General features: G+C 28.7%; 1 protein-coding gene across 2 annotated transcripts in view; it reads left to right on the top strand.

Annotated features, from left to right (window-relative positions):
* LOC107443034 (uncharacterized) overlaps positions 1-20,064 on the top strand; it is a 52,062-nt gene extending 31,998 nt beyond the window's left edge. For both annotated transcript variants that reach the window (XM_016056777.5, XM_016056771.5), the window contains 4 exons: positions 8,980-9,135; positions 12,614-12,760; positions 15,954-16,299; positions 18,706-20,064. In XM_016056777.5, coding sequence (XP_015912263.1) covers positions 8,980-9,135; positions 12,614-12,760; positions 15,954-16,299; positions 18,706-19,930 — 1,874 coding nt within the window. In that variant the 3' untranslated portion in view covers positions 19,931-20,064. The remainder of the gene's footprint in view (positions 1-8,979; positions 9,136-12,613; positions 12,761-15,953; positions 16,300-18,705) is intronic.
* The last annotated feature ends 5,698 nt before the right edge of the window (positions 20,065-25,762 follow it).

Below are 25,762 nucleotides of genomic sequence, written 5' to 3'. Positions count from 1 at the left end.
ATACGTTTGACGCGATACACCTAACCGATTTCAGCTCTAGCGTTGTTAATAATTGAGGTAACCTTTATTTCGACCTTATGTACTGTGTTATTATATTAAATAAAATTTTAAAATTTTGGTCATTTAAAATATCATTGGCTTAAATGCCCCACGAACAGATGTTAAACTACAGACTCATCTTTTTATTAATTAAAATTAATTTTCTTTTATTTGCATTAAAATGGACACCTATTAAAATAATATTAAAACTTTTTTCATTTTGACCTTCTACGCACAGCGACCAAACAGGCAAAACTAATGAATGAAATGTCCCCGTTAATTGTATAGATTTTAGAATATTCTCTCATTCATAACTACGTTCGTGACTAAATTTTATTTTATTGAATATTTTTGTGAATTTCATCGACAGATTTTCCTTTTTTAAATGATGAAGCATTGTTAAAAATCATTTAACTAATCATAAACGATTCATTCGTGAAATATTCGAAACACGTATTTCTCGCTTATGCAAGTACTACTAAATAAATAGATAAAAACCAAACGATCTTAGTCGAATGATGTATTCCATTATTTTCAGTTAGCCTATATAAAAGAAACTTCACGTACAATAATAAAATGCGATTTGGCATCCATTCAACTTTTTGGAATAATTCTACTTAAATAGGCAGTTTTGTGTTCTTGACCTCCTTTACACCCTCATTTACTAGCAGAATCTAAACATAATTCTCTTCAATTAAGATCGACATGCATATGCTCTCTTAAAATATCTCATTTCGTGTAAATTAAATATTCAGTGAAAAGTGAAAACGCCTTCTTTACTGTAGAGCATTTTTCTATTAATTTAGTGACAATTAAACAGTTTAACATTATTTTTATTTTTCGATCAATAACTGACTTACTTATTCAGTATTTATATCACATATTTAAAATCCTTATATACATATTTAAAATCATTAACTGCTGAATTTTTTTTCCAAATTTTAGAATATAATATGAAAAACTCACATTAAGAGAATTTATATAAATCCGAATTTTGCATCGCTTCAATTGGACAATTCCACTATTTACGGTAGAATATTTACGGAAGTTAGAAGCATATAGCTCAGTTTTTTGTTGTTCTTACCGGCGTTGAACAGCAGACCTAATTCTGAGTTTCCGACTATCACTGTTAAACTTCGTAGCCTTGTAATTTTGAATGCAACCCAGAAGACAAGGGAACTCCTGAATCAAGCATTAAGACAAACTAGCTATTGTAGAGGACATTTTTTGATAGAACTAACCCTCATTTGCACTTTTGATAGAACCACCCACATTTTGATGGAACTAACCCACATTCGATAGAGCTAACCCACATAAGGAGGAAAACCTCCCTCGGTAAACCCGACGGTAAAGTTATTCTAATCCATGAACCGTCCTCCATTAAGGATATTTTACATCAGCACTGTGTTCAATGCGAGCGGTAAGCAGAATTTGTATCAACCAGCCATCGCTGGGATTCAAACCTGAGTCACCTCATTAGGAGGCAAGCGTTTTATCCCCTGAGCCACCGTGACTTAAAAAAACACTAGTGACAGAAGTGGGATTCGAAAAAAATCGAGCAGTTCTACTAATTTTTTGTAAAATTAAGAAGCAGAGTAGTAGTTTATTTACGTCTCACTACAGCTGCAGTATGTGCTGTTGGCGTCGGTCTGGAAAAGTAACTCTGAATCACAATTGATTCGAATGCATGCCATCACAATTGCCCAAAACTGATCTTGTGGAACTTGGAACGCCATTTTTCTCGAAAACACATATTTTATACTGTTACCCATAGTTTCCTTATTTTTATAAAACTACATATATATAAAGTTTCGAAAAATCAATCTTTGTTTTCAGTAAGATAATTAAAATAGTGAAACAATTAAGTAAAAAGCATGTAAATCCTGATTGGTAAGGCGTTGGACCCATATCCAACAGATTGTTAATTCGAACCCCATCAACCGAATAGTGGCTGGTGCACGTTAAATCTGTCGGGACACAAAGTCCTCCATGTTCCCTTAACAAATCATAACTCTGGGAGTACTGAACTGGAGATTGATCGTTCTCTGGTTCAGGTCAAAACTACGATCTGTGGATGACTGAATGGATGTATAAATAGATTCGCCCTCTGAACGGGCTGGGATGTGTGTGTGACTGAAATCGTATTTTTGGCCATAGATGGCGCCACTGAAAAAAACCCACCCTCTGAGTTAAGTTTGCTTGCTTTCAGCAAGCAGGGTTGCTGGTATTTGGCAAATAGCTCTATCAACAACAACTACAATTAAGTAAATAACTCTAGTTTAAGCTGTAGTGGCATCTCATTAAATGGTGGTAGTTAATTGTTTGATAGTCATAATGTTTCGAAAATTCTCCCGCTTTAACTATTGGGTCCGTTGTTTCCAGATTACGGCTAATCCTTATATTTTGGGGATTAAATCCTAATCAGTCGAATAAATTCAGAAAAAGTACGTAACTTAAAATATCGTATCTAAATTCGCAGCTCAAAATATCGATTCACAAATTAATTTGCATATTTAACACGTTGACGCAGATGAAGCACCGTTATCTCTTTTATATATTTTTTTTTTCTTACGCTCTAATTCAATCAAAAATGTATAAATATATAAAAAAAAATAATATATTAAGCTGTTAGATTATCCGAATTATATTTGAACTAAATTAAAAAAACTAGTTTCAATTTTTTTTTTCTTCATGCTTAAAAATTTATCAATAATTGATTTTGTAAATTAAAGAAACTTCAATGATAAATAACTGTTTCTCTTAAATCTAAATATCTGCAAATAAGTGCAAATTTGAAAAAATTATTGTTTGTAAGTGAGCTATGTTTGAAAGATTTTACCTTTAACTCAGAAGAAAACATTGGTGTTTCATGCTCTATTTCATTACCATAAATTATTAAAATAACTAAATATATTATTTTTTACTGATTTTGTCCTAAATTAATATACAATAATGAAAAAAGTATGAATAATATGTTTTATAAAAATTCTGCATCAAAGAGTTAAGTTTAAGCCCCAAACCGTTGCAATTATTAACTAGTTATTGAAAATGATATCATTATATCAAAAGTTATTAAGGTGTTCGCTTTTATTTTTGCGCACTGTACTTCGTTTCATTTATTAAACTTTTGTAATGAAACTAAATTAAATCATCACCTTTCATCAAACTTTTCATGGAAGAGCTTTTATCAAAGAAGCATTAACCACTTTATCTAGTACTTACTAATTACTTTTCCACTTATGTTACAAATTTTTTTGTTCTATTGGAAACTGTGCCTTCGATGTTAATTATCGAAAACGTTTTCTTCTGAATATTCTTTAAGGGTGTCATCCATGCTGTTTCAACACCTCCTTAAAATGAGTAGTTAATTGGACACATTGACTAGAATGCTTTAGAACAAAACTTAGTCCCCCTCTTCCTTTTTTATTATTTTGGAAGTAAAAAATGTTTTGATAAAGAGATTTTGATATGCCATGAACATAAAAGGCGTTACGATATCTATGCTTATTATGAATCCTCTTCGTCAACATCATGCTTTGAGATTTTAGTTTTAAGTGGATGCTAATTTAAAATGAAAATTATGAGAAAACTGAAATATTTCTATAGAAAAAATTCGAGGTTCCCGAAATACTTTGCTAATTTAATGAGCAAAAGATATAACTTTTCAAATATTTTGTGTTTAGTGTTTTGTATTTATAGTTTAAACTAGCTTAAATAAGAGTCGTTGTAGCACGGTGGCTAGCGAATCCGACTCCGGTCCAGAGGTCTTGGAGTTCGATTCTCGCCTCCACGAAGACCCACAGCATACATGTAATACACGTGCTCGCAAACTCTGTGAAATCAAAAGTCCTGTGGTCGATAGCTGAGCAAGACCATTTGTACAGATAATATTCCCTTCAGATCCATGTCTAAATAGAGGAAGTGGCCTCGCGACTGATTGGTGCTGCCATTTATCCGTGAGTGTCTGTGCTAATACGTACTTTAAACCTTGCTGTACTCTCTTGTCAAACGAAAGGCTCACCTTCCTGACTTAATTCGCAAAAGACCAATGGCTGACGAACTTGGCTTATCCAAGTGTCACAAAAATCAACAAATAACACTAGCTTAAATAAATTTTCGACTGTCTAAATAAGTTCGTATCGTTTTCCAGTTTTAATCACTTTATGCTCAAACTTGAAATCTGCAGTTTCCTACTGGTGATTCGCAAAACCCGTGTCTATTCAAAATATAAATTTTAAAAAATTATATAAATATCTTAAGATTTATAAAGCTCAAATTTTTTTTGTGGTACTTCATTGATTTTACTTGAAATACCAGGACAATTTTCTTCAAGATATTGCCATAACTCATTGGAATTGTTTTAAGTGGTCCATAGGTAAGATTTGATTGAAAGGTCTTCGTCTGAGATGAACGTTCGTCTTAAATGAAGTTCGTCTTTTCTTTCGTAAACAAAGCTCAATGTTTTCGCTTAAGAAAAATGACAAAAATGGTCATAAATTAAAATTCGCGTTAAAAAAGTGGATATAGCTTAATGTCTAAATACATAAAATTTGCTTCATATGTGTGTTCAAAAAATTGACACGAAGTTCAAAGTGCGTGTTTAAGATAACGGACATAGCTTGAAATGTGTGTTTCAAAAGAGACCGAAATGCTCGCTAAAAGAGAAACACACGTTTTAACACGCTTTAAACACGTATTTCAACCCTATATCTCTTTTCTTCAATACGCATTTTGAGTTTCGCTCATTTTTCACAAGCGCATATCAAGCTACGTCCATTTTCCATACGCGCATTTTAAGCTAAATGCATTATCTTAAACGCGTATTTTGAGCTTTATCCATTATTATTATCGAAAACGTGTATTTTAAGCTATATCTATTATCTTAAACGCGTATTTGGAGCTATATCCATTTTCTTAAACGTGCATTTTGAGCTATATCCACAAAATAAAATGATGGATAAATGCTTCTCTTTATATTTATTTTGCGCAAAACCATCGCAACAAGCCGCAAGTTTTCTCTAGTTTTGTAAAAGTTTTGCCCTGTTGTATGTATTCCATAAAGCGAGTTTATATATAAACTTATCAATGTACATTCAGGGAAAAATTAGAGCCGGAAATTATCGAAACTTAATAGTAAAGCTGAATTAGACTTACAGTTAACTTTCAAATAACTTTTCGGCTTGACAATAGTACTCGCTCTTTTCACTGAATTTATGCATATAAAATGGCGGAAAAAATGCGGCTTTCATATGAAATAACAATTTATGTTGACCATAAATTCCTTAAAATAATGAATAAAACAGTCCGAAATCCGTATTTTGCGAATGATGGTCCTTTATTACCATGCATTAAGATTAAGCGATTATAGCATTGCTTTCTCCTCATGGAATGCCAGCAGGAATAGAGAACGATGCTGAAAAGACCCCTTTTCCAAAGCATCCCCCGTTACTTTGGCAACGGATGAGTCATCTCCATCTTTCAAAGCTTTTCCCTCCTCCCTCCGCGGGGATGCCCCCGCTAAGTTGCTGTAGATGAAGTGATGCAGGAATTGGCCGCATCGATTTGTTCCTCCTTCTTTTTAATCAAAGTTGCGTCCGCTGTGTATCATGGAAAGAATTTAATTTCCTGGTTTTCCATCATTTCCGTTAAAATTTTTAAAGACAAAGCTAATTTTAAGCTTTCAATTTTGTTACGCTACTCATATTCTTGGGCTTTTTATTTTTTACTTTATTTAAACATTAGCAAAATGTGTGCAGTGCTAGTTTTGGTTGTCCAACTTTTAATCATTTTTAATTCTCTGCTTGAACGCTTTCATCTTAAGATTTTTATTTTTAAAAAAAATTCCTTTGTTTAATTAAAAAGATTAAAATTAAAAAAATATTATGCAACGCCTTGCAATCAAGGACTCCTGCAGAAATTTCCTCATGGAGATACAACCAGTTATAATATTTACTTATTAGTTCTGAAAAAAAAATTTTTACTCGTATTTCGAATTTCTTACTAGCAATTTTACTAAATTACACTTTACAATCTGCAAAGTTTTGACCCAAAATTTAATTTTTTAATTACATTTAAATCGAAAATTAGTAAAATTGGGCTTTGTTTAATTTTTTTGAATTAAATATGATATGAACACAAAAGATTTTGTGATTTTTTTTTTTTTTTTTTTGTAATATTTTATTAAAAATCTAGAGGGCTTATGGGTACCGATGACTGGAATCTTCTTTAAGACAAAAGTGACCAGGATGTAAAAGTTTTAATTTTTTTTTTTTTTTAATTAAAAACAGATATGTTTGATAAATATTTTATTTTTACGAATAGATGAAAATGTAAAATTATATTTTCTAATATTTCAAAAATTTATTACACTAAATGTTATTTATTTTATATTTATTGTTCGAATTATCAAGTCGATTTATTTTACCTCTGGAAAAAATTCAATTTCACCTTCATTGGTATTCTAAAATTTAAAAGAAAGAAGTTGAGTTAAGTCTAGAATAAATCGTGATGTTTCAAATACTGAAGAAATGTTTTCAAAATATTAAAATGCAATTAAATTATTGCAAAATTGCTTCACTGCGTTAATCCTCAGTAACCCTACTATAATTGTTTAGCAATTTGACATTTTGAAGGAAAAAAAATTAGCATATGAAACTTCCTGGTTTATTCTAGGTTTACCTGAACTAACTTTTTCTATAATGAGTTTTCAAATACTGAAAAAATTGTTTTCTATATATAAAAATGCAATTAAAATATTGCATGATTGCTTCCCTGCTTGCGTAATCGTCAGTAATCCTGCCATAATTGTTTTTGCAATTTGACATTTTGAAGGAAAAAATTTAGCATATAAGCCTTTTTGGTTTATTCTAGGTTTACCTGAACTAATTTTTTCTATACTTTAAATTACCGTCATTCGGGGCTACTTTGTGCAGGATTTCTCAGTTTTTGAACTTTGACATGTAAAAAAACTATGTTAATTCAAACTTTAGTAAAATTTATCGATATTATATTCATAACTGGACTCAGACGAGTGAATTTGATCAATATTGGCATTGATTGTATGTAATATTTACGAATAATAAGTCAAAACATACCTTGCACAAAGTACCCCCCAAATGGGGCTACTTCGTGCAGCGATAGGAATTCAGTTTAATAATCATGTTTTTAGTAAAAGATTGATATAAAATTGTTAAAAAAGTTAATTGTTGACATTTTTAAAGACAAAAACATCAAGATATGTAAAGATATTAATTTGAAATAATTTTCAGCGTTAAAAAACCATCTTTTTTTTTTGAAGAATTTTTTCTTAAAAAGAATGTTTATTTCAAAACATTTGAGTTTAAACAAAAGGAAACCATATACTTTTTTTAACATTGAAATGGATGATATTTCAAAACTAATAATTATTACATATTCATTAACATTTATAATATTGATACATTTGAACACAACATGCTTGAATGAACACGACAGAACTTGCTCTTCAGTTTCTGTCCAAATCACCTGATGTCCTATAAAATATATTTTTATGTGTTAAATCGTTTGATTAATTCATTAGAAGAAAAATAATAGTTTACCAGCACGTTTCACGTATTTCTTGTGAATTTTATTAGAGATAGTATTTCTGTGGATTTTGTACTTCCGAGAAGCTTCTGCAATCGACATACCACCAGCAACTGCTTGCAAACATTGTTGCAGCTTTTCTAAAGTGTAATCAAGGTAATTTCTCGTTAGAGGTATTTTTTTTATAACGTCTGATAACTTTTCTGTCGAGAAAAAGAAACGAATGAAACTTTGCACAAAGTAGCCCCACAGTGCATTTTTTTTTCATTTTCCGTTTATTTGTTATTAATTAAAAAAAAAATTAACGCTAACGTGATACAATTGTTTATTAATGTATAAATAAAAAATTTTGCACTTACTACAATTGTTTTATCAACGTCTTTGCATTTCATAGCTAAAGTTTCCACGCACATTTTTCGACATCCGACGTCCTCGGAAAATTGTTGACATTTTATAGACAAAACACACTCTGAGATTGTTTTAAAATTCGAAAAAATTTTTGTAGTAATAGAAGAGACTTCTATCTTCAAATTCCACACATTTTTAACGTGAAATAAACATAATACTGAATAGCAGCACTTGAAAAATGCCAAATTCGAATTTGCACAAAGTAGCCCCCGCTGCACAAAGTAGGAATGACGGTACTTACATATTTGCCATTTCTACTGCCGTCTAGCGTCCTTTTAAGACGTGTATCCTCTCATAATTTTCATTGCTCTTAATTATTTAAAGTCTAAAAAAAAAGATTTTTATTATTTAAAATAATTACGAGGCGGCGAACTCTGCAAATTTTATTTTAAGAAAATTAATTTTTTTGATATTTTTAAAACGAAATTCTATTTTAAAAAATTATTAAAATTTTTTAAGTTAAAAAATGTAGTATTTAAAAAAAAATACTATGTTTTTTTTTAAATTATTTAAAAAAATATAGTATTATTTAAATATAATATAGTTTTGATTAATTTTTAAAATAAAAAAAAACATAGTTTTGTATATTTTGTTTTGTAGTTTCTTTAACTTTCAGCTTAAAACTTTTTCAACGAAAATAGATATTAAAGCTCATGTATTTGCTTCAGAAATAAATAAAATTGATCAATAGATTAAGTTCTCTTTGTAAACCTTGACCTACTAAACGAAATTTTCTTAAATCGATAACTAGTAGACGTCACAATTTAATCTAGATTTCCCCACATTCCATTTAATTTTTTTATACTTATATTTATTGTCCAGGACCTAAATTATAAATCAGGCGTCGGATTCCAGACATTGATTTTTTTTTAAAGTGCTTTTCACTATCTATAGAACTTCAATTTATATTGTTTTGTATTAGTTAAAGCACTGTCACTCAATTGTTAATAGGTTGTTTTTGTATTTCAGCTACTGAAAGGTGGAGCTTATTAATGACGCCAAGCTATTTCGAGCAACCCCCTCCTAGACATAATCATTCTTGCATAGTCCATGATGAAGCCATGTGGATTTATGGTGGCCTAACAGATTTACAACCTAGGAATGATTTCTGGAAATGGGATTTTGGTAATTATCCTGTCGATGGTTGTTTATCGGATTTATATTATCAAGTCTCGTTTTGAATAAGCGCTCAATAACTTTTGTTCTAACAATCGGATTTTCACGAACTAAATGTCAATTCTAATTTATCCAAGCCATTTTAGGTAAACATTCTTTTTTAGACTCATCTTATTATCGTTCCGCAGTGGACTGATCGTTAAGACACTGTTCCCAGCAGATCACTGAAGTCAAGCATCACTGGCTACGGTCAGTGTGCGGGTGACCACTTGCATCAGTCTGCGTAGGGACTGAGGGTGTGCGGTATTGGCCCTCGTTAAACTGTTCTACCGTAAAGTGCTCGACTTCGCGTGCAGGTCGTCGAGCTACCGAAGCGGGGGTGCCATCCCCTCTGCAGAGGATCAAAATTGTGCTGGCATGTCTTCCGATCATTCTCAGGGGTGTTTCCCAGACCGTCGCCAATAGCCCATCGTGCAGCTCTAGTGCGACGTAAATTAACTACAACTACAACAATCATGATTTTGTATTAATTTAGATCAAAATAAGTGAAATATAATATATTTAGCATTTTAATAATTTATAGTTATAAAACACAACATAAAACACTGTTTGCTTTAAAAGTAAAATCTTCCAAACACGGCTCACCTCCAAACAATAATTATTCAAATTTGCTGTCATTTAGATCTAAGAGAAACAGTTATTCGTCTTTGAAATTTCTTTAAATTACAAAATCAATTATTAATAAATTCTTGAATATGAATGAAAAAAAAAATTTCTAAACTACTTTTTGGGGATTTTATATTTTCGTACAAATCCAATTCCGATAACTTAACCGATTTTTTAGCTACTATTAGACTGTTTTTTATAACTGAAAAGTATCAAAATATGTTTTTATTTATAATTGAAGTGTCAGAAAAAATATATAAAAGGGACACCGGTGCCAAGATCACACCTTTAAACCGGTGTCGGTTTAAAGGTGTGATCTTAAGTATGCTAATTCAATAGTATTAACTATTAATTAAGTTATGGAATCAGACACAAAAACGTACTTTCTCTGAACAAACATTCCTTTTACATATTATAAACATTTTGTGGTGGATTTGAGTTTTTGACTATCAAAATATGGGGATATTGGTGATTTGGTCCCAATAGTTTAGTCAATAAAACGGTCAGAAGTTTGCACTCCTTTAATATTAATTTTACTTTTTTAGCATAAATTTAGAAAAAGTATGTTTATTCCAAGAAAATACGTTTTTGTATTAGATTCTATAATTAATTAATAGTTAGCATTAATTAACATACATTACGTCACCCCTTTAAACCATTAAGATTTACACTGAATTGGTGAAATTCCAGTGATTAGAACAAAAGTTATTGAGGATATCTTTTATTTTGCGCATTGTGTATCTTTAATGTTTTACTTATTGCAGGCCGGGATAGCCTGGTCGGTATGGCGCTGGGCCTATGTCCCAGAGTTCGTGGGTTCGAACCCCACCGGCCCAAGACTCGCCGTGTAGTAAAGTGACTGATGCACGTTAAATCTGTCGAGTCGCAGAAGTCCTTCGATGTTCCCATAACAAATCAATACCTCTGGGGCTACTGGATTGGAAATCGATCGTTGAATCTCTGATTCAGGTTAAAATTGCGATCTGTGGATGAATGTATGAATGGGTCCGCCCTATAAACGGGTGCGACGTATGGTGTGGCAGAAGTCGAATATAGGTGGCGCCACTGAAGGTGGCGCCACTGAAAAGCAAGAAACGCACATCTGCCTTAAATTTGCTCGGTTTCACCAAGCAGGCTTGCCCGTGTGGCAAGTAGCATTAGAAACAACAACAACTTATAAATTTCATTCGACTCAAAGTGAAATTAGTACAATATAATTAAAAGACTGATGAACTGTAAATGTAAAAATTGAAATTTACCCTGTTTCAAGACATCATTATTATGTTGCACTACTGTTATGCCTTTCTGTTCATTCTGTTTTGAGATGATAGCTAAATGAATATAAATTAAATTAATAAATCAATATAAAAACCAGTTCATAAATTATTTTATGATTTAAATGTTTATTCACATACTTTTATTTTTAAATTCCTTTCAAGCTGCATCAAATTGTACAAAAAATTTTAAAGGTTTTTTATTTTTATTTATCCATTTTAGTTTGAAGTTCTTTGAAATAATCATTCTGTAATTGTGTATATTTTTCGTTTCACATAACATTATATGTTCACTTCAACTCTTCTTAACAACATAATTTTTTACCTTATAACTTTGAACCCTTTTGATTTCAAAACAATCCTTATTTTTACCTAGACTTTTTTGCTATAATAAATAAACATACATTAATTATTAATGTTCAGGCATTATATATCCCCAGTTTTTAGTAAAATAACTCAAAATAATTTAAATTAATGATCAATTTTTAATGTTTGTTTTATTTTACTTTGAAAGTTTAAGTAACTATTTTTAAACTGTGTAAAATGTTTTTTTTTTAATTCAATCAAAATGTTGTGCAGAAAATTCGTTAAGTAAACTATTTAAATGTTGGTCCTTTCTAGGAGTATATTAAAGCAGTTAATAGATTACATCTGTCATTTATTTAAATATTTATTCACACTTTTCAATTTTTATGTAGACGATTTATTAAACCCAGACCCCTTAAAAGAGTGTATCTTATATAAAATTAGCTCAGTACCGTATTTTATCCAAAGTTTTTGTGTTAGTTATATTTTATTTAAAATATTTCTTATTAGAAATTTATTTTTCATACTTATTCATGGGTTAAAATACAAATAAAGGATTCAAATGCAGCGGAAAGTCCTTTATCCAGAATCATCGGGACTTTGACAAGTAAAGAAAATGGATTTTCCTAAATAGTTAGCCTTTAAGATAAACAACGATAAAAACATGCATTGATTAATGCATAAAATAAATAAATGACAATTAACATTACTTTTCATACAATAACATTATGTTTCTAAAATGACATTCAACTATCTAAATAATTAGCAGAGCAGATATTCAGATAGAAATATCATTAAAAAGCATTCTTCTATTTAGAAAAGTAAATCAATCCTATCTAATGAAAAATACTAATACAGAGTTGAGAAGATTCTTTTTACATACTAAAAACATTTGTAAAATATTTCTAGTAATGTTTTTAAGTGTCCCATTGAAGCTGTGTAAATGCTTATACACGTATACATAATATTTTGTCACAGATTGCAAACATAAAAAATATATATATATATATATATATAATGAAGGTTAAAGAGATTTGTTAATTTTGATTGCTAAAAAATGTCTGGGCAAATTGATGTTTCTATAAAAGGACGCCTGAATCTGTAATTTGTACTGTAAGATTTAAACATTTAGTCATCAAAGTGAAATATGTTTGATACTTGAGTGTTTTAATTTGATGAAATGATTTATTATTGATTACAATTCAATACTGTATTATTATTAACTTTTATTATATCAATAGGTGCCCACCGCTGGTCTAGAATAAAAACTCAACGAGGACCAGGTGAATTACATAGTCACGCAGCAGTCAAAGCACTGGGCTTTATGTATGTTTTTGGAGGAGAGAGATCAGGAGTTGCCCTTAATGAATTATGGAGATTTCATTTTAGTAAGACACATCAGTTATTTTCTATATTTATTTCCCTTTTCTTCATGAATATTTCCATTTGAATACTTCTTTATTTAGTTAGTTATGAAATACATTTCTGACTACTGTTTGGTTGGAGGTTTCACTGTTTATATAATTTATTATATATAATTTATTATATATAATTTATTATATATAATATATATGTATATAATATATATGCATATAATATATATGTATGTATGTGTATTGGAAAAGGAGAGGTAATATTGGGTAGCTAAGATTCGAACCCCCTTAGGAGCTAAAGTGTTTGACCTAGAAACTGTCAGATTTAATCAAAATATTCATTGTTTATTTGTGTACAATATATAATTCCCGAAAAATCATTGATGTACTACTATTTATATAAAGGATTTTTTTCTAAATGTGGGGTAAAACTGGTTACACATGTTACACCAGTATTTCAGGGGGGAAATAACAGATATTTCTATTTTATATGACAATTTAAGGAAATTATACATGTAATTGGCATGAGATGAATTCAAGGATGCACTCAATGAGGGGAGAGTGAGAGACAATTGTTCTGGGGCCTGGGACTCTATACCAAATTTTCAAACCAACAGCCAAAATTTCTTACAAAAAATATAGTTACAAAAAATTGTTTTTTTAAGAAAATTGCAGAAAATTTCTTTATCTAAGTAATAACTATGATTTTGTATGGGGGGGGTTTTCAAAAATTCTACAAAATATGAAAATGCAGCTTTTTGTGCTACTTTGAAGAAGGGGCTGCAATAAATTTTGTCCCATAAAACCTGTGTTGAACTTTGGATGTAAGTGACGTCTTCTTCTGCTGCTCTGCAGCTTTCGGGGGCCCTACATAGAGACACATCAAGAGGGTGTCCGGTTTTAACCGAGAGCAGAGATGATCGACGGACAAGATTCTTTTGTGTGCTAAGGTATGAATCTATATTAAACCTGTAAGATGGACTAAAAGTAATTTTTATAACTCTTATAATCAATAAATAAGGATAGCTTAAAAATGAACTATCGAGAATTGACATAGTAAAACAAACTTTTCTACATGGATTCTATGAATTAATCAACAGCAAGCCAATATGGTAGGTCCTTCTTCTTCACTAGTAAATTATAATTCAGAGTTTATCCTCTAGACAATAGAACTAATTCCACAAAATCCGGGTACCCGATCTTACTCCTCTTTCCCCTATATATTGTATAGAAACAAAAAATGACTTAATTTGTTTAATATTTGGTACCAACCTTTGAAACTATTACTGACCACGTAGAATCTTTGGTTATATATATATATATATATATATATATATATTGCTGTTCTTCTTATTTGAAATTCTTTTTCATTGTGTTTAAGCCTCTTGCTTGACCTGCCATTTTCTCATTGTTTCAAATTGTTTTATTAATCAAAATTGTTTTTCTATGCATCTGTAAATGATTACATAAAAAGAAAATTGCTCAAATTTTAAGAATTTCTTTTCTTTTCAAAAACTTCTTTTTTAATAAATATTCTGTTTTCACATTACCACTTATGCTTTTTTATGTAACCTAATTTAAAACAAAACGATTTAATACTTTCTTTTATTAAAAAAAAAATCTAATTTGTTGGTAATTTTCATGTATTTGATTTACTTTAATTATTTATAAAGTACAGTTCATATATATATATAACATTTTGTACTTATAAAGAAAAAATCATTTTGATTGAAATTTGGTATCTAATGTTGAAAAATAACTAGTTTTTCATGTGGAACAGTGCTTGAAGAAATTTATCGTTAAAGTTTAGTAATCTTTAAAGAAAACAATTACCCCATTTTTCCCTCTTGCAATAATGACGGAAAAACAATAATATTCAAGTCGTAAATTAACACATTTTTTTGGATTAGTTATTTTCCGACCAATTTTTTTTTTTTTTTTAATTATAACAAAATAAAGTATTTTACTTCTATCAATCAGAAGCTCCTTTTCAAAGAAATTAGTTTTTAAAAATGGGTTATTAACCAATAAAATTAATTTTAAAATGGTCTGGAACATATGGCCCCACAGTGTACATATGTACTACATCAAGAAATAGAAAATGCACTGTTACACAGAATAGATGTTAGGATAATTTTTGCCAAGAGAAGTTAAGAAGTCCATGCATTTGGCTATTAATGGCTGTAATTCATTACCAAGGCTCTTATCTTAGACTTACACAGTCAAATGTGTTGGCATAAAAAAAAGTTTCAGAATTGTTAAAGTATTTTAATGCAAATAACGCATTTAGCAACCGCACAACGGTTTTAAAATTCTATGGAAATGTCTAAAAATAGATTTTATTCTCTATTCAGTACAAGATTGCAAAATAAAAAGATTACCGATTATCAAGATTTTTATTTATTGAGAAAAGCATTAAATGAATATTAGTTTTTAATAATTATAGTTTTAAACTGATAGGAAATGTGTATATTAACTAAACATTGATGATTAATTCAAAAACTAGAGTTTAGTTTACAGTTGTTAACAATTTATAACACAAATTGGTTTAAGCATATTCTATTTTATTTGAAAAAAAAAGCATCTAAAAATTGAAATCTGTCATTTACAACATTGTAACGTTGTATCATTGACAAAATTATGTTTTTAATGTATTAATTGTATTTGTAAATTACAATTTCCATTTAATATTCTATGTAGAGTATAATTATGACTGAAAGTATAAAACTCCAAAAAGCCATGAAAATTGCTTTTCCATAAGATAATTAAAAATACCAATTTTAAATAACCTATTCAGTTTGAGTTTAAAATCTAAGTCATTAAATAAATTTAATTCAGTTTTAATAAATTATTTGATAATCAAACATGTTACAGGCTTGATTTCAATGTATCAAGCATTAAACTTTTGGTGGAATTTCTGACATTTTAAACTTTAAAATAAATTACACTTCTAAACTTAGTTTTTAATTTATTGTCTTAAATCATGGTTTATATATAAAGTTTAGCAGTTTTTTTGAACTATTAATGTATACAGATAATTTTTTAAAAAATTAAACAAGTATGTAAATGTTTTCTTTTTGTGTAAAATAGTTTACTACACATTTTTATATATTTTTTCATGATTTGAGTTCATAAGCATTTTCAAACTTTTTGCCCTTTTCTTACTCTCATGCCTGAATAGTAATTTTTTTTTAATCTATTCTTCTAGTTACTGAGACTTGGGAGCGAATAAATGCTGATGGAGTCATTCCGCCGCCACGAATCCGCCATGTTGCTGTTCCAAATCCTGCCTTTTATGATTCTGATGCTAAAATGCATGCTTGGGATGATCCTGTCATATCTGAGGAAAAAGTGCCAAATCGAGCGAATAATCCGCCCAAATCTATCTCCATGTGCTTTGGACAAACTGCTGCCGAATCTGAAAATAAGAAACATTTTAAATTCAAGGTCCATCCAGTTTCCAGATTTTGCAGTAAAAACACTGGTTCAGATGAAGATGATGACGAAGAATATACAGTGAGTTACAATCCCAGCTCCGCCCAAGTTAATCTCAAGTAAGATAGCTAAAATTAATGCATATTTACTTTTTAATTAACTTCTCATTTTAATTGTTATTGATTTACATACATAAGGATGAAAAATATGCAAGGAGTTATAATCTGTGCTGTACCTACGTTAAGTGCACAGTAGACTGATTATAAGACATGGTTCCCAGTCGATTACCTAAGTCAAGTAACGATGGCAGTGGTCAGTGATCAAGGTGGCTGACCATTTCGATGAGCCTGCAAATGGACTGAGGATGCACGGTATTGAAACCAAACTGTTTCAGTGTAAAGTACTCAACTTCGTATGCAGGTGGTCAGGCTACCAGGGGAGCCTGGTGGTTGGGCTACCAAAGTGGGGGAGCCATCCCTTCTTCAGAGGATCAAAATTGTGATGGCATGTCGTTGGATCATTCTTAGGGTCTTTTCCTAGACCGTTGCTAAAAGCTCATTGTGTAGCTCTAGTGCAACGAAAATTAATTACTGCTACTACTACTACCCAAATTAATCTCCGTAAGATAACTCAAATTAGTTCGTATTTACTTTTAATTAACAACTCATTTTAGTTTTGTGAGATTGATGATTTAAATAATGATGAAAAAGCTAAACTCACTTCAAAAACTCAAATTAATACTTATTTATTTTTTGATTAACCAATCATTTTAACTGTATAAGGTTGATTGTTTATATAATATATAACGATGAAGAATATGCATTGAGTTATTATCTGAACTGGGTCCAAGTTAATCTCAAGTAACATGACCTAAATAAGCACATTTATATTTTATGATTTTTAGATGAGTGATTGAGTATATGAGTGATTGTTTGTTTATAATATAATTACATATTGTAATTGGTTTAACAAATATTCCTTTTAGAAATATAATCATTGTCTATACTTTTTTTGAGCCTCCATAGTTTCATTATATAAGTTTTTTTGAAAGTAAACTATCAAAAATTGAATACGAACTTATAATCAAAAATTTTTACTGTAAATTTAAAAAGTACATAGGAGGAAATAGTGTTCATTCCTTTATTAAACATTATTGATTAACCTTCAAAACATTAAACATCTGAGCAAATTTTGCTATTCAATTTATAAAATTTGATTATTTATTGTATGTGTACTACAAATTAATTTGAAATATTCAAATTAATTACATTTGTTTGTAACATGGCAGTTAAACTATACCTTAAATAATTGTTAATAACATTTCTTATTGATTTTCTCTTATAAAGTTTTTCTATTATTTATTTTAATTTGTGATTGCAAAATAAATTCATATAGTTAGGTTTCACTAAAGAGTTTCTAAATGAAGTCGTAATTATAAATTAACAGTTTATCAAAAATATTTTTTTTTTAAATAAAAATAATTTTATAAAAAATTTACATTAACAAATTTATGATCGCTTTTGAATAAATTTATAAAAAATTGAAATCATTAAATTTAAATGTGAAATCATATAAAGTTTATTTTTATTTTCATATTGCATAATTTTCATGTTAACTTTATTATTACCCCTGTACTTGTCTTTGTAATATTACGTGATATGGTATTTTGTGCACCCCTTTTTTATCCAATAATATGCTCCAGTTCAGTCCTCTTATTTTTGCCAAATCATTTTGTTCTCTACATCTTGTCTGCATGCTAGCAAAGACAGATAGAAAAGCAAGTAGCATTAAAGCAGGTATGGGATTAATATTTGTGTGAAAATTATAACTTGACCTTAAACTTTCTCATTAAAATTTAAAACATTCTATAACCAAATTATGTTTTACATAATTATATGATGCTTAAACAACCTCAGATTTGCCTTTCTTAAGCAAATGCAGATCTGAAAAATGTCCCAATGCTCTCCTCTCCCTCTTTTTTTGCCAAACTCTAGTTATAAAACCATTTATAATGTCATACATTGTAATCATATAAACTATGTCATCTTACGTAATGTTATTTATTATGTAATATCACCAATTCCGGATTTTGTGCTTTTAAACAATTCAATTTAGTGATATTTTAAAATGTGTGAAATGTTCTATTCCAAAGTACGTTAAAATTTCTAAAGTGCAACTTTGCTTAGAAATTACTGAATTGATTATCAGAAAAGAAGTTTTATTTTGTTATGGTAGATTTTTTATCCTCAGGTATTTTGAGAAAGTTAAATTTTATTATATTAACAAAATATTTATCTTAAAAAATGCTCTATTATAAAAATAAAAAAAAAAAGAAATTATAGAAAAACTTCTTCAAAATTCATTCAGTGTTTTTTGAGAAAGAGGTACATAAAAGTTGGACATTTTAACATGGACTCGGATTGGAAATTTGACTCCCTTTAAAGTTTTAAAGCACCATTCTTTAACTTATATTTTATGTTTGACAAATTTTTGAAAATGTATTTATATGCATACCTTTTTTTTAGGACTTTGCGTGATAAGTTTCATAGCAGCCGGCTGGTGCGCAGTATATCAAGTGGCAGTTACTCCATCCTTCACAACAACGTTATTACTGAAGCTCGCAGAGATGAACTGGAGAGATTAGTAGAAGAAAGTACACCTCACCACCGACCCCGATTAAAAATCCAAAAATCACAAAGTTCAGATGCAGTGTTGGAGTCTGACAGTGAAAATGCAACTCCTCAACATCAAGGAAAATCCAACCAAGCAGGGAACATTACTGATTCTCCTCCACTATGGGTGGAAAACCCCAACACATTGCTCAGATCATCGTGGTCCGAATCGACATTCCAACACAACCGATATACTCCACCTGTAAATTCAAATAAAACGAACGGTACAGAACACAACTCGTGTACAACTCCCACTGCTAGGCTTAGTAGACTGAGTTATGATTTTTCCACAGTGCGTGACATAATTGAAGAAAACAGCGAGAATGCCGATGAGCCGAATATGGTGGAAAGTTCAATGAATAATGAAAATAAGAACCCTAACTGCAATGATGTCAAAGGAACTGAACTTCTGATTGATTTGGGGGATAATTCTTCCAACAGCAGCAGCAACTTTAAGTCTAGTCATACAATATCTGACTTTGTGAGTCAAACCTTCACTCCCAGTATTGAATCTCGTGGTCTTCCCCATTCTGTGTCTCACAGCTCTGGCTATTACTCATTTAATGAAGAAGACAATGGATCTGATTGCCATCGTGAGTTTGCAGGTTGCTTAAACTCGTCTTCAACCCGTAAAAGATTGCTGAAAGGACGGGACTTAGAGCTAAAGACGTTCTCCCCTAATGACCCCCAAAACCATGTCAATGGTAGCAACGAAATCATTCTTCCACCACCCCCTTCCAAAGAACGAGCTCGATCTCTGGACAGAACTTCTCAAAGGAAATTGATTCGGAGCTACCCATCCGGTGGTAGTATTACCCCAACAATTTTGATGTCAACCAGTATTGTAGAGGACAGTTTTGTGTCTCGCATTGAGCGTGTACCTAAATCTGAGTCGTATTGTGTTCCAACCAAAAAACCTGAAATCGAATCCCCAAATGCTCATTGGTCTCTAAGCCCACGGAAAACTAGACCAGAGCAACATCAATGGCAGCTTTGTTTGTATATGTTTGGAGGGCGTGAACAAACTGCTCCAGGCGTGTACAGGCAACCTATATCTATATGGAAGTTTTATGTTTAAATATAACTGCCAATGAAAATGGTTAAATATCTAGTCTTTTAGTTAATTTTATATAATGTGCAATATGTTTTTATGTTTTACATTTTTATTTTGCTGTTAGTTGTAAATATATCAGAGATTATTTTTAAAAATATCATGTTTACCAAAAAGAAATGACTATTTATTTTAAAATCTATTCCTTTGCATATAATTTTTCTTTACCAAAAATTAAGATCCATATCGAAAAATAAAATGTAATGCTCTGTGAACAAATATTGTACAAAAAAAATGTGCTAATTTTTTTTTTTTTAATTTAAAAACAATTTTCAGTTCATATTATGTTTCATACTATTTAAAAAATTTTAACCCTTTAACTGCTGCACTAATTGTACAAAAATTGTCCTGGTAAACTTAGCTTCTCTTTTGAATAATATGAAAAGGAATCAATTCACTGTGCCATAAATGTTGCGCCCAAGGTCAACAGTTAATGGGTTAATACCAAATTATAGGGGACCTGCACCCAACTGGAAATCTAATAAATTAAAAACTATTTTAATTGTTAATATTTTTTATTCTAAATAATAATTTTTACTTTTGTGATATAACTGAGATCCGAAATTGTATTTTTAAATGTAATGATTTAATATGTTTACAAGATTAAAAAATATGAGATATTTTTTAAATTATTTTGCTTTCATACCATAGAAATAACTAAGGCATAATTTTTATAAGATTTTTTTTAAGTTAGCTGTTAAAAATTGAAATTTTATGCCCAAAACTTTTGGTTTTGTTACATTAAAATTATTTGAAATCTTCTAATGGAAGTATGTAAAAATAATTTTCAAAATTGCAATAAAAATTTTCAATATTTTTCAAATAATTGAATAAATATTTTTTATAATTATACCTCTTGGGAAAATTTTCGCGGGCACCCTGGAGAAAATTATTATGGTGCTTGTAAAATATATGAAAAGTTTGATTGGATATAGTATCTAATAGTTAACATTTAATTAAACCCTGGAATTATATATTTATTCCATTATTAGTATAATTGAACATATTAATTACTTATTAAATAAACATAATTCTGAAAAATTATATAGTTATGATTATGAAAATAACTAAAAAAATTAGTCAATTATGATCAATTTATCTAAATTTTTGAAAATCATTGCAAAAATTGGGATAAATTGATCATAACAATCTGTCATTAACTAAGCAAGTTTGTATTAAGAGTGTTTGTTTTTATCTAAATATGCAGTATTTATTTTATTGAAAAGTTTTAGATATAAATTTCTTAACTGTTTTTTACTTTTGTTATTATTTTTAGAAGTTGTTTACTATTTTATTTTTTTATTAAGTATAATTGCTATACATATATTTAACTAATTATATCATGTTTCCTCTAATCAATTTGAATATTAGAATATAAATGTTTGATCTTAACTTATTTTTCAAATTAAATTTTGTTTGTTTTAAATTTTGTCAATTATATATTTGATGTCTAAAATAACAATTTATTCAGATATTTTTAAAATATACAATTTCCCAACACAAAACATTTATATTTGTTTAAAAATTATAATATTTCCTTAAAAAATAAACAAAATTAATAGGATTAAATGATCAGTTAATAAAATTAATGTTTAGAAAAAAAATTTTTTAAAAAAAACGTTATTTAAGAAAATAAACAGTATACTATTTATATATACATGAGCTAATTTTTTGTCTTGTCTGCTTATGATAATTATAGAAAGTCTTTTTTTTTATTACAACCGATTATTATAATTTACTTCAGCTTAATAATAGTAAGTAAATTGTTCATAATAAATAAATTAAATCATAAATAATTAAATTTAAAATTAATTAATTTTTAAAAGTGTCTTTTAATTATAAAATATTTCTTTACTGAAAAAGATAACTTCTATAAAAATATTTAGATGCATTTGCATATCATAGGGATAAAAGAAATAAAAATATAATAATTTCAGAAAACTTGAAAATCATTAAAAAAAAACTTCACCATCAATTCTAGTCAATTAAATTCACTATAGAATTATAAGATTTTGTAAGCTTTGAAGACTAATAGTTAAAGTATTTTATTATAATAACTAATAAATCATTGATTGAATAAAAATTTTCATAAACCATAGAAATCAATAGTTTTATACAAGATTATTATATATTTTATCAATCTTTTATTAACAAATATTTAACTTCTTAGCTATGTAGTTAAAAGTTTCCATGACTATCTTCATTTCATTTAGCAGTTAGGCAAATCTACATAAATTAATATTCATTACATGCTGGCTTCAATAAAAGCTAAAAATTAAATATACTGTTCATTGATATATTTTTATGACAAATAATCATGAATCTCATCTTCATAATTACTAGTATTAATATGATGTTGACATAATCCAAAATTGGCTTCACATTCCTAAAAGACTATCTGTAATACAGCTTTAACACTAATTTAATTATTCATTGACATCTCTTTATGGCAGATAATCAAAAATCTTATCATTAAAGATAGTTAAGTATTATAAAACTTCTGAAAATTACAGTCCAAAGATTTCCTGCCATTTTTCTTAACTATGCCATTTTTCTTTAAAGCAAATGATGTGCTTATTATTACATTAGAAATTATACATATTGAACTAGGGAATATTTATTTTTTTGTACAAAATTATCGTTTCCATAGATTAAAGGATTTTTTATGTAATTAAATGATGATTAATATGTGTCTGACCTTTTTTAAAATACTTTAAACAAAGACTGGTTTGCCAAACTTTTAAAATGTGACAAGTTTTGGAAAGAAACAATATAGGATACAATCGATCATTTTAAAAATTTTTTTCTTTGTAAAAAAAAAATCGATTTAAGAAACAGTGAACTGGTTTATTAATACTGTAAAGATCAAAATTAAAATAACTACTGTTGCTTATCTAAACATCAATTAATCGTATTATCTTATCCAGATAAATCGAAGTCGAGTCTTTTTATCTTGCCTTCACAAAAAAATGTAATCTTTTTAATGGAAGCTCTACTATAAGAGGAAAAGGCAATGGTGTGCTTTACGTTTTATTTTTCATAAATATCTCTTTTTTTTAAAAAAAACAAAAAGAAATAATCTTTCAAACTATTAATTATAATTTTTTAAGACTATAATCTAATTATCAAATTAAAAAAGTTATTTTTAATAATATGTGCGTTAAAAATTAATTGTTATCCGATTAAAACATTCAAAAAATGCTTTCATTTCATTTATTTATTTTTGTGTTTAAATTAAAATTTTATACTTATTTTATGTTTTATACATACATTTATATGTATAGTTTTTTTTTTTTATAAATTTATATTTTTTGCTCCTTATGTAAATTTTTTACTTTCATATTTACTCTAAAATTAAATGTTGAATTAACAAATGTGTTATTAACACCGCTGCTTTTTTTACATGGTCAATATTTTTTTCCAAATTAACTCAATTTCTATAAATTGGTTTATTTATTTCTCTATATTGTTTAAATTTATATCATCTATGTTCTATTGTGCAGCTATGAAAAATTCAAAAACTAGAAAAATGATAACTGTTTGAAATATATAACTGCATTTCTTTTAACTTGAAATCTACAGTAAACTATACTTAAATATTTAAAAATTAAAATATCAAAAATAAAAATTTTATGCCACATAAGAAATATGATTTTAAGCAATGTAAGAAACACTTACTGCTAAATCAAAAAATCTTGTTTAAACATTAAATGATATTTTAAAAAAAAAACTAGAATAATCTGATTTATGCAATAACTTTTTTGAAACTTACATCTCCCTAAATAGAGATTTTACGATATGTGTAAGTTAGAAGGCTAGTGATTGTTAGCTGAGAACAGATCTGAAATGTTTACTAGATTAGTCTATGGTTTGTAAATGCATGTGGTTATTATTATTATTAGTTCCAGAAGTAGCTAGATTGAAGTAAACTTTTCAGTTAAACTATTAAAAAAAATTATTTATATAGATATTGCTCAAAAGTATCTATAATTTTTTTTTTCTTTATAACTAATTCTTTAAATATATAAAACAAATATTTAAGGAATAATAATCGATTAAATATATTTACTTTTTTTTATGAAAAAATAACACTCACCCAACCGAAGCATTTTGAATTTGAACAGAAGATAATAAAAAAATTTTATGGAAATCTTTATTTTTCCTTCATACCTTTTCTTTTATTTTTATATGTTTAGAAAAAATTGAAGTTTTAACTATCAAATAAATAAAAAACTTAATGAAACTTTGTAAAGAATGTCACAGAAAGTACAAAAAATACCTAATCTAATTTGATAAGATGCTTTGAATAAAAATTATAGCATGTTAATTCTGTTTAAATCGTTATTTGTTTTTATAGTGTAAATTTTGAAAAACAAAATTTTGTTTATTATTGACTATTATGCATTATTTTTCATAAAGTTCTATTGTAAAAACACGTTAACTTTACATCTGTTTTACAGTTACAATTTGTTACAGTTTAGATTATTATTTTTTTAGTGCTGCATTTCAATGTAAACCAAAATTTATTAACCTTATGTGCTAACATTACTGTGTGTGAAAATTGTAAAATACATCAATAAAATGTTTCAATTATTCAATTTATCTCATTAATTATTAATATTTATATACATAGAGGATGCTTCTATATCTTTAAAGAAAATATATCTTTAAAGAAATCAAGTAAAAGTATATGTTTTTGTGACATACACTAGAAATATGTACAAAATGTAACATACCCAATAAATACATATTTTTTTTTATATTTTACAACCGCCGTTGAACAACCCAGTTTTGGGTTTACGACTACTAATGTTCAACTCCGTAGCTTTTTGATTTTGAACCAATCTAGAAGACATGGAAACTCCTGGACCCGTACCCCCAGAGTAGGCATGGTTTGTAATGAAGACATGGGGGACTTAAGAGACTCGACAGATTTAATGTTCATCAGTCACCATTTACTACACGGGGAGACTTCGGTCGACGAGGATCGAACCCATGACTTCTTGGATGTGGGCCCAGTGCCCTACCAACCAGGCTATCCCAGTCCTACAATAAATACATAAAAAAAAGTAATAATGATATATTTTAGATTGCTTAACTTTGACTTAGCAGTCACGGAAGAAATATTTTGAATTTAAAAAAAATACGCATAGACTTTAGACTAAATATAAAAAAATTTCAAATTGCACCATATTCTTTACAAAATATTTCAAATAAAGACAGAGGGTACAGGACACTCCGTTGCCATGGACAAAAAGAATAAAGGTTCCTTTTTTTTATTGGAAAACAGAAGTGTTTCTTATTAGGTAGGCAATAAGTGCTTAAGTTGTGTCCTTGAAAGGATACTGAGGAAATGCAATTCTTTGAGGGGAAAGCAATAGGGCCCCAAAGGAAGAAAGAAAGGAATGTCTCTTAGTATTTTAATTCACACCACATACTTAAGTTTTTGTTTCCAACAATGGGAATAAACATGTGGAAAAAAATCTTATTTATTAGAAAAGAGTGTATTTCTCAATAATAAAAAGGTCACTAATGGTATGAGAAGTAAAATAAAGAGTCTGAAATTTTAGGTGCTAGAAAAGATTTTTTCTAAAAATTATTTAAAATTGAAATTTAGGAAACAAAAATTTTCTAGGGTGGGCCAACGAACTTCTAGAGTGGGCCTGGCCCCCTACCTACTTCTGCCAATGACTTTGGGTTAATTCCCTTAACAGCTAATCAACTCAACTGTTTCTGTCTTTAGATTGGATGTTTATCTTTTTAAGCAATCTATGAGAAAGTGATGTTTAAAAAAAAATA

This window comes from Parasteatoda tepidariorum, chromosome 10 (assembly GCF_982258835.1).
Source record: "Parasteatoda tepidariorum strain Cologne lab strain chromosome 10, Ptep-v5.0, whole genome shotgun sequence".
Classification (NCBI taxonomy): Eukaryota; Metazoa; Arthropoda; class Arachnida; order Araneae; family Theridiidae; genus Parasteatoda; species Parasteatoda tepidariorum.
Note: the sequence above shows the minus strand (reverse complement) of the source record. Positions and strands in the feature narration are given on the sequence as shown.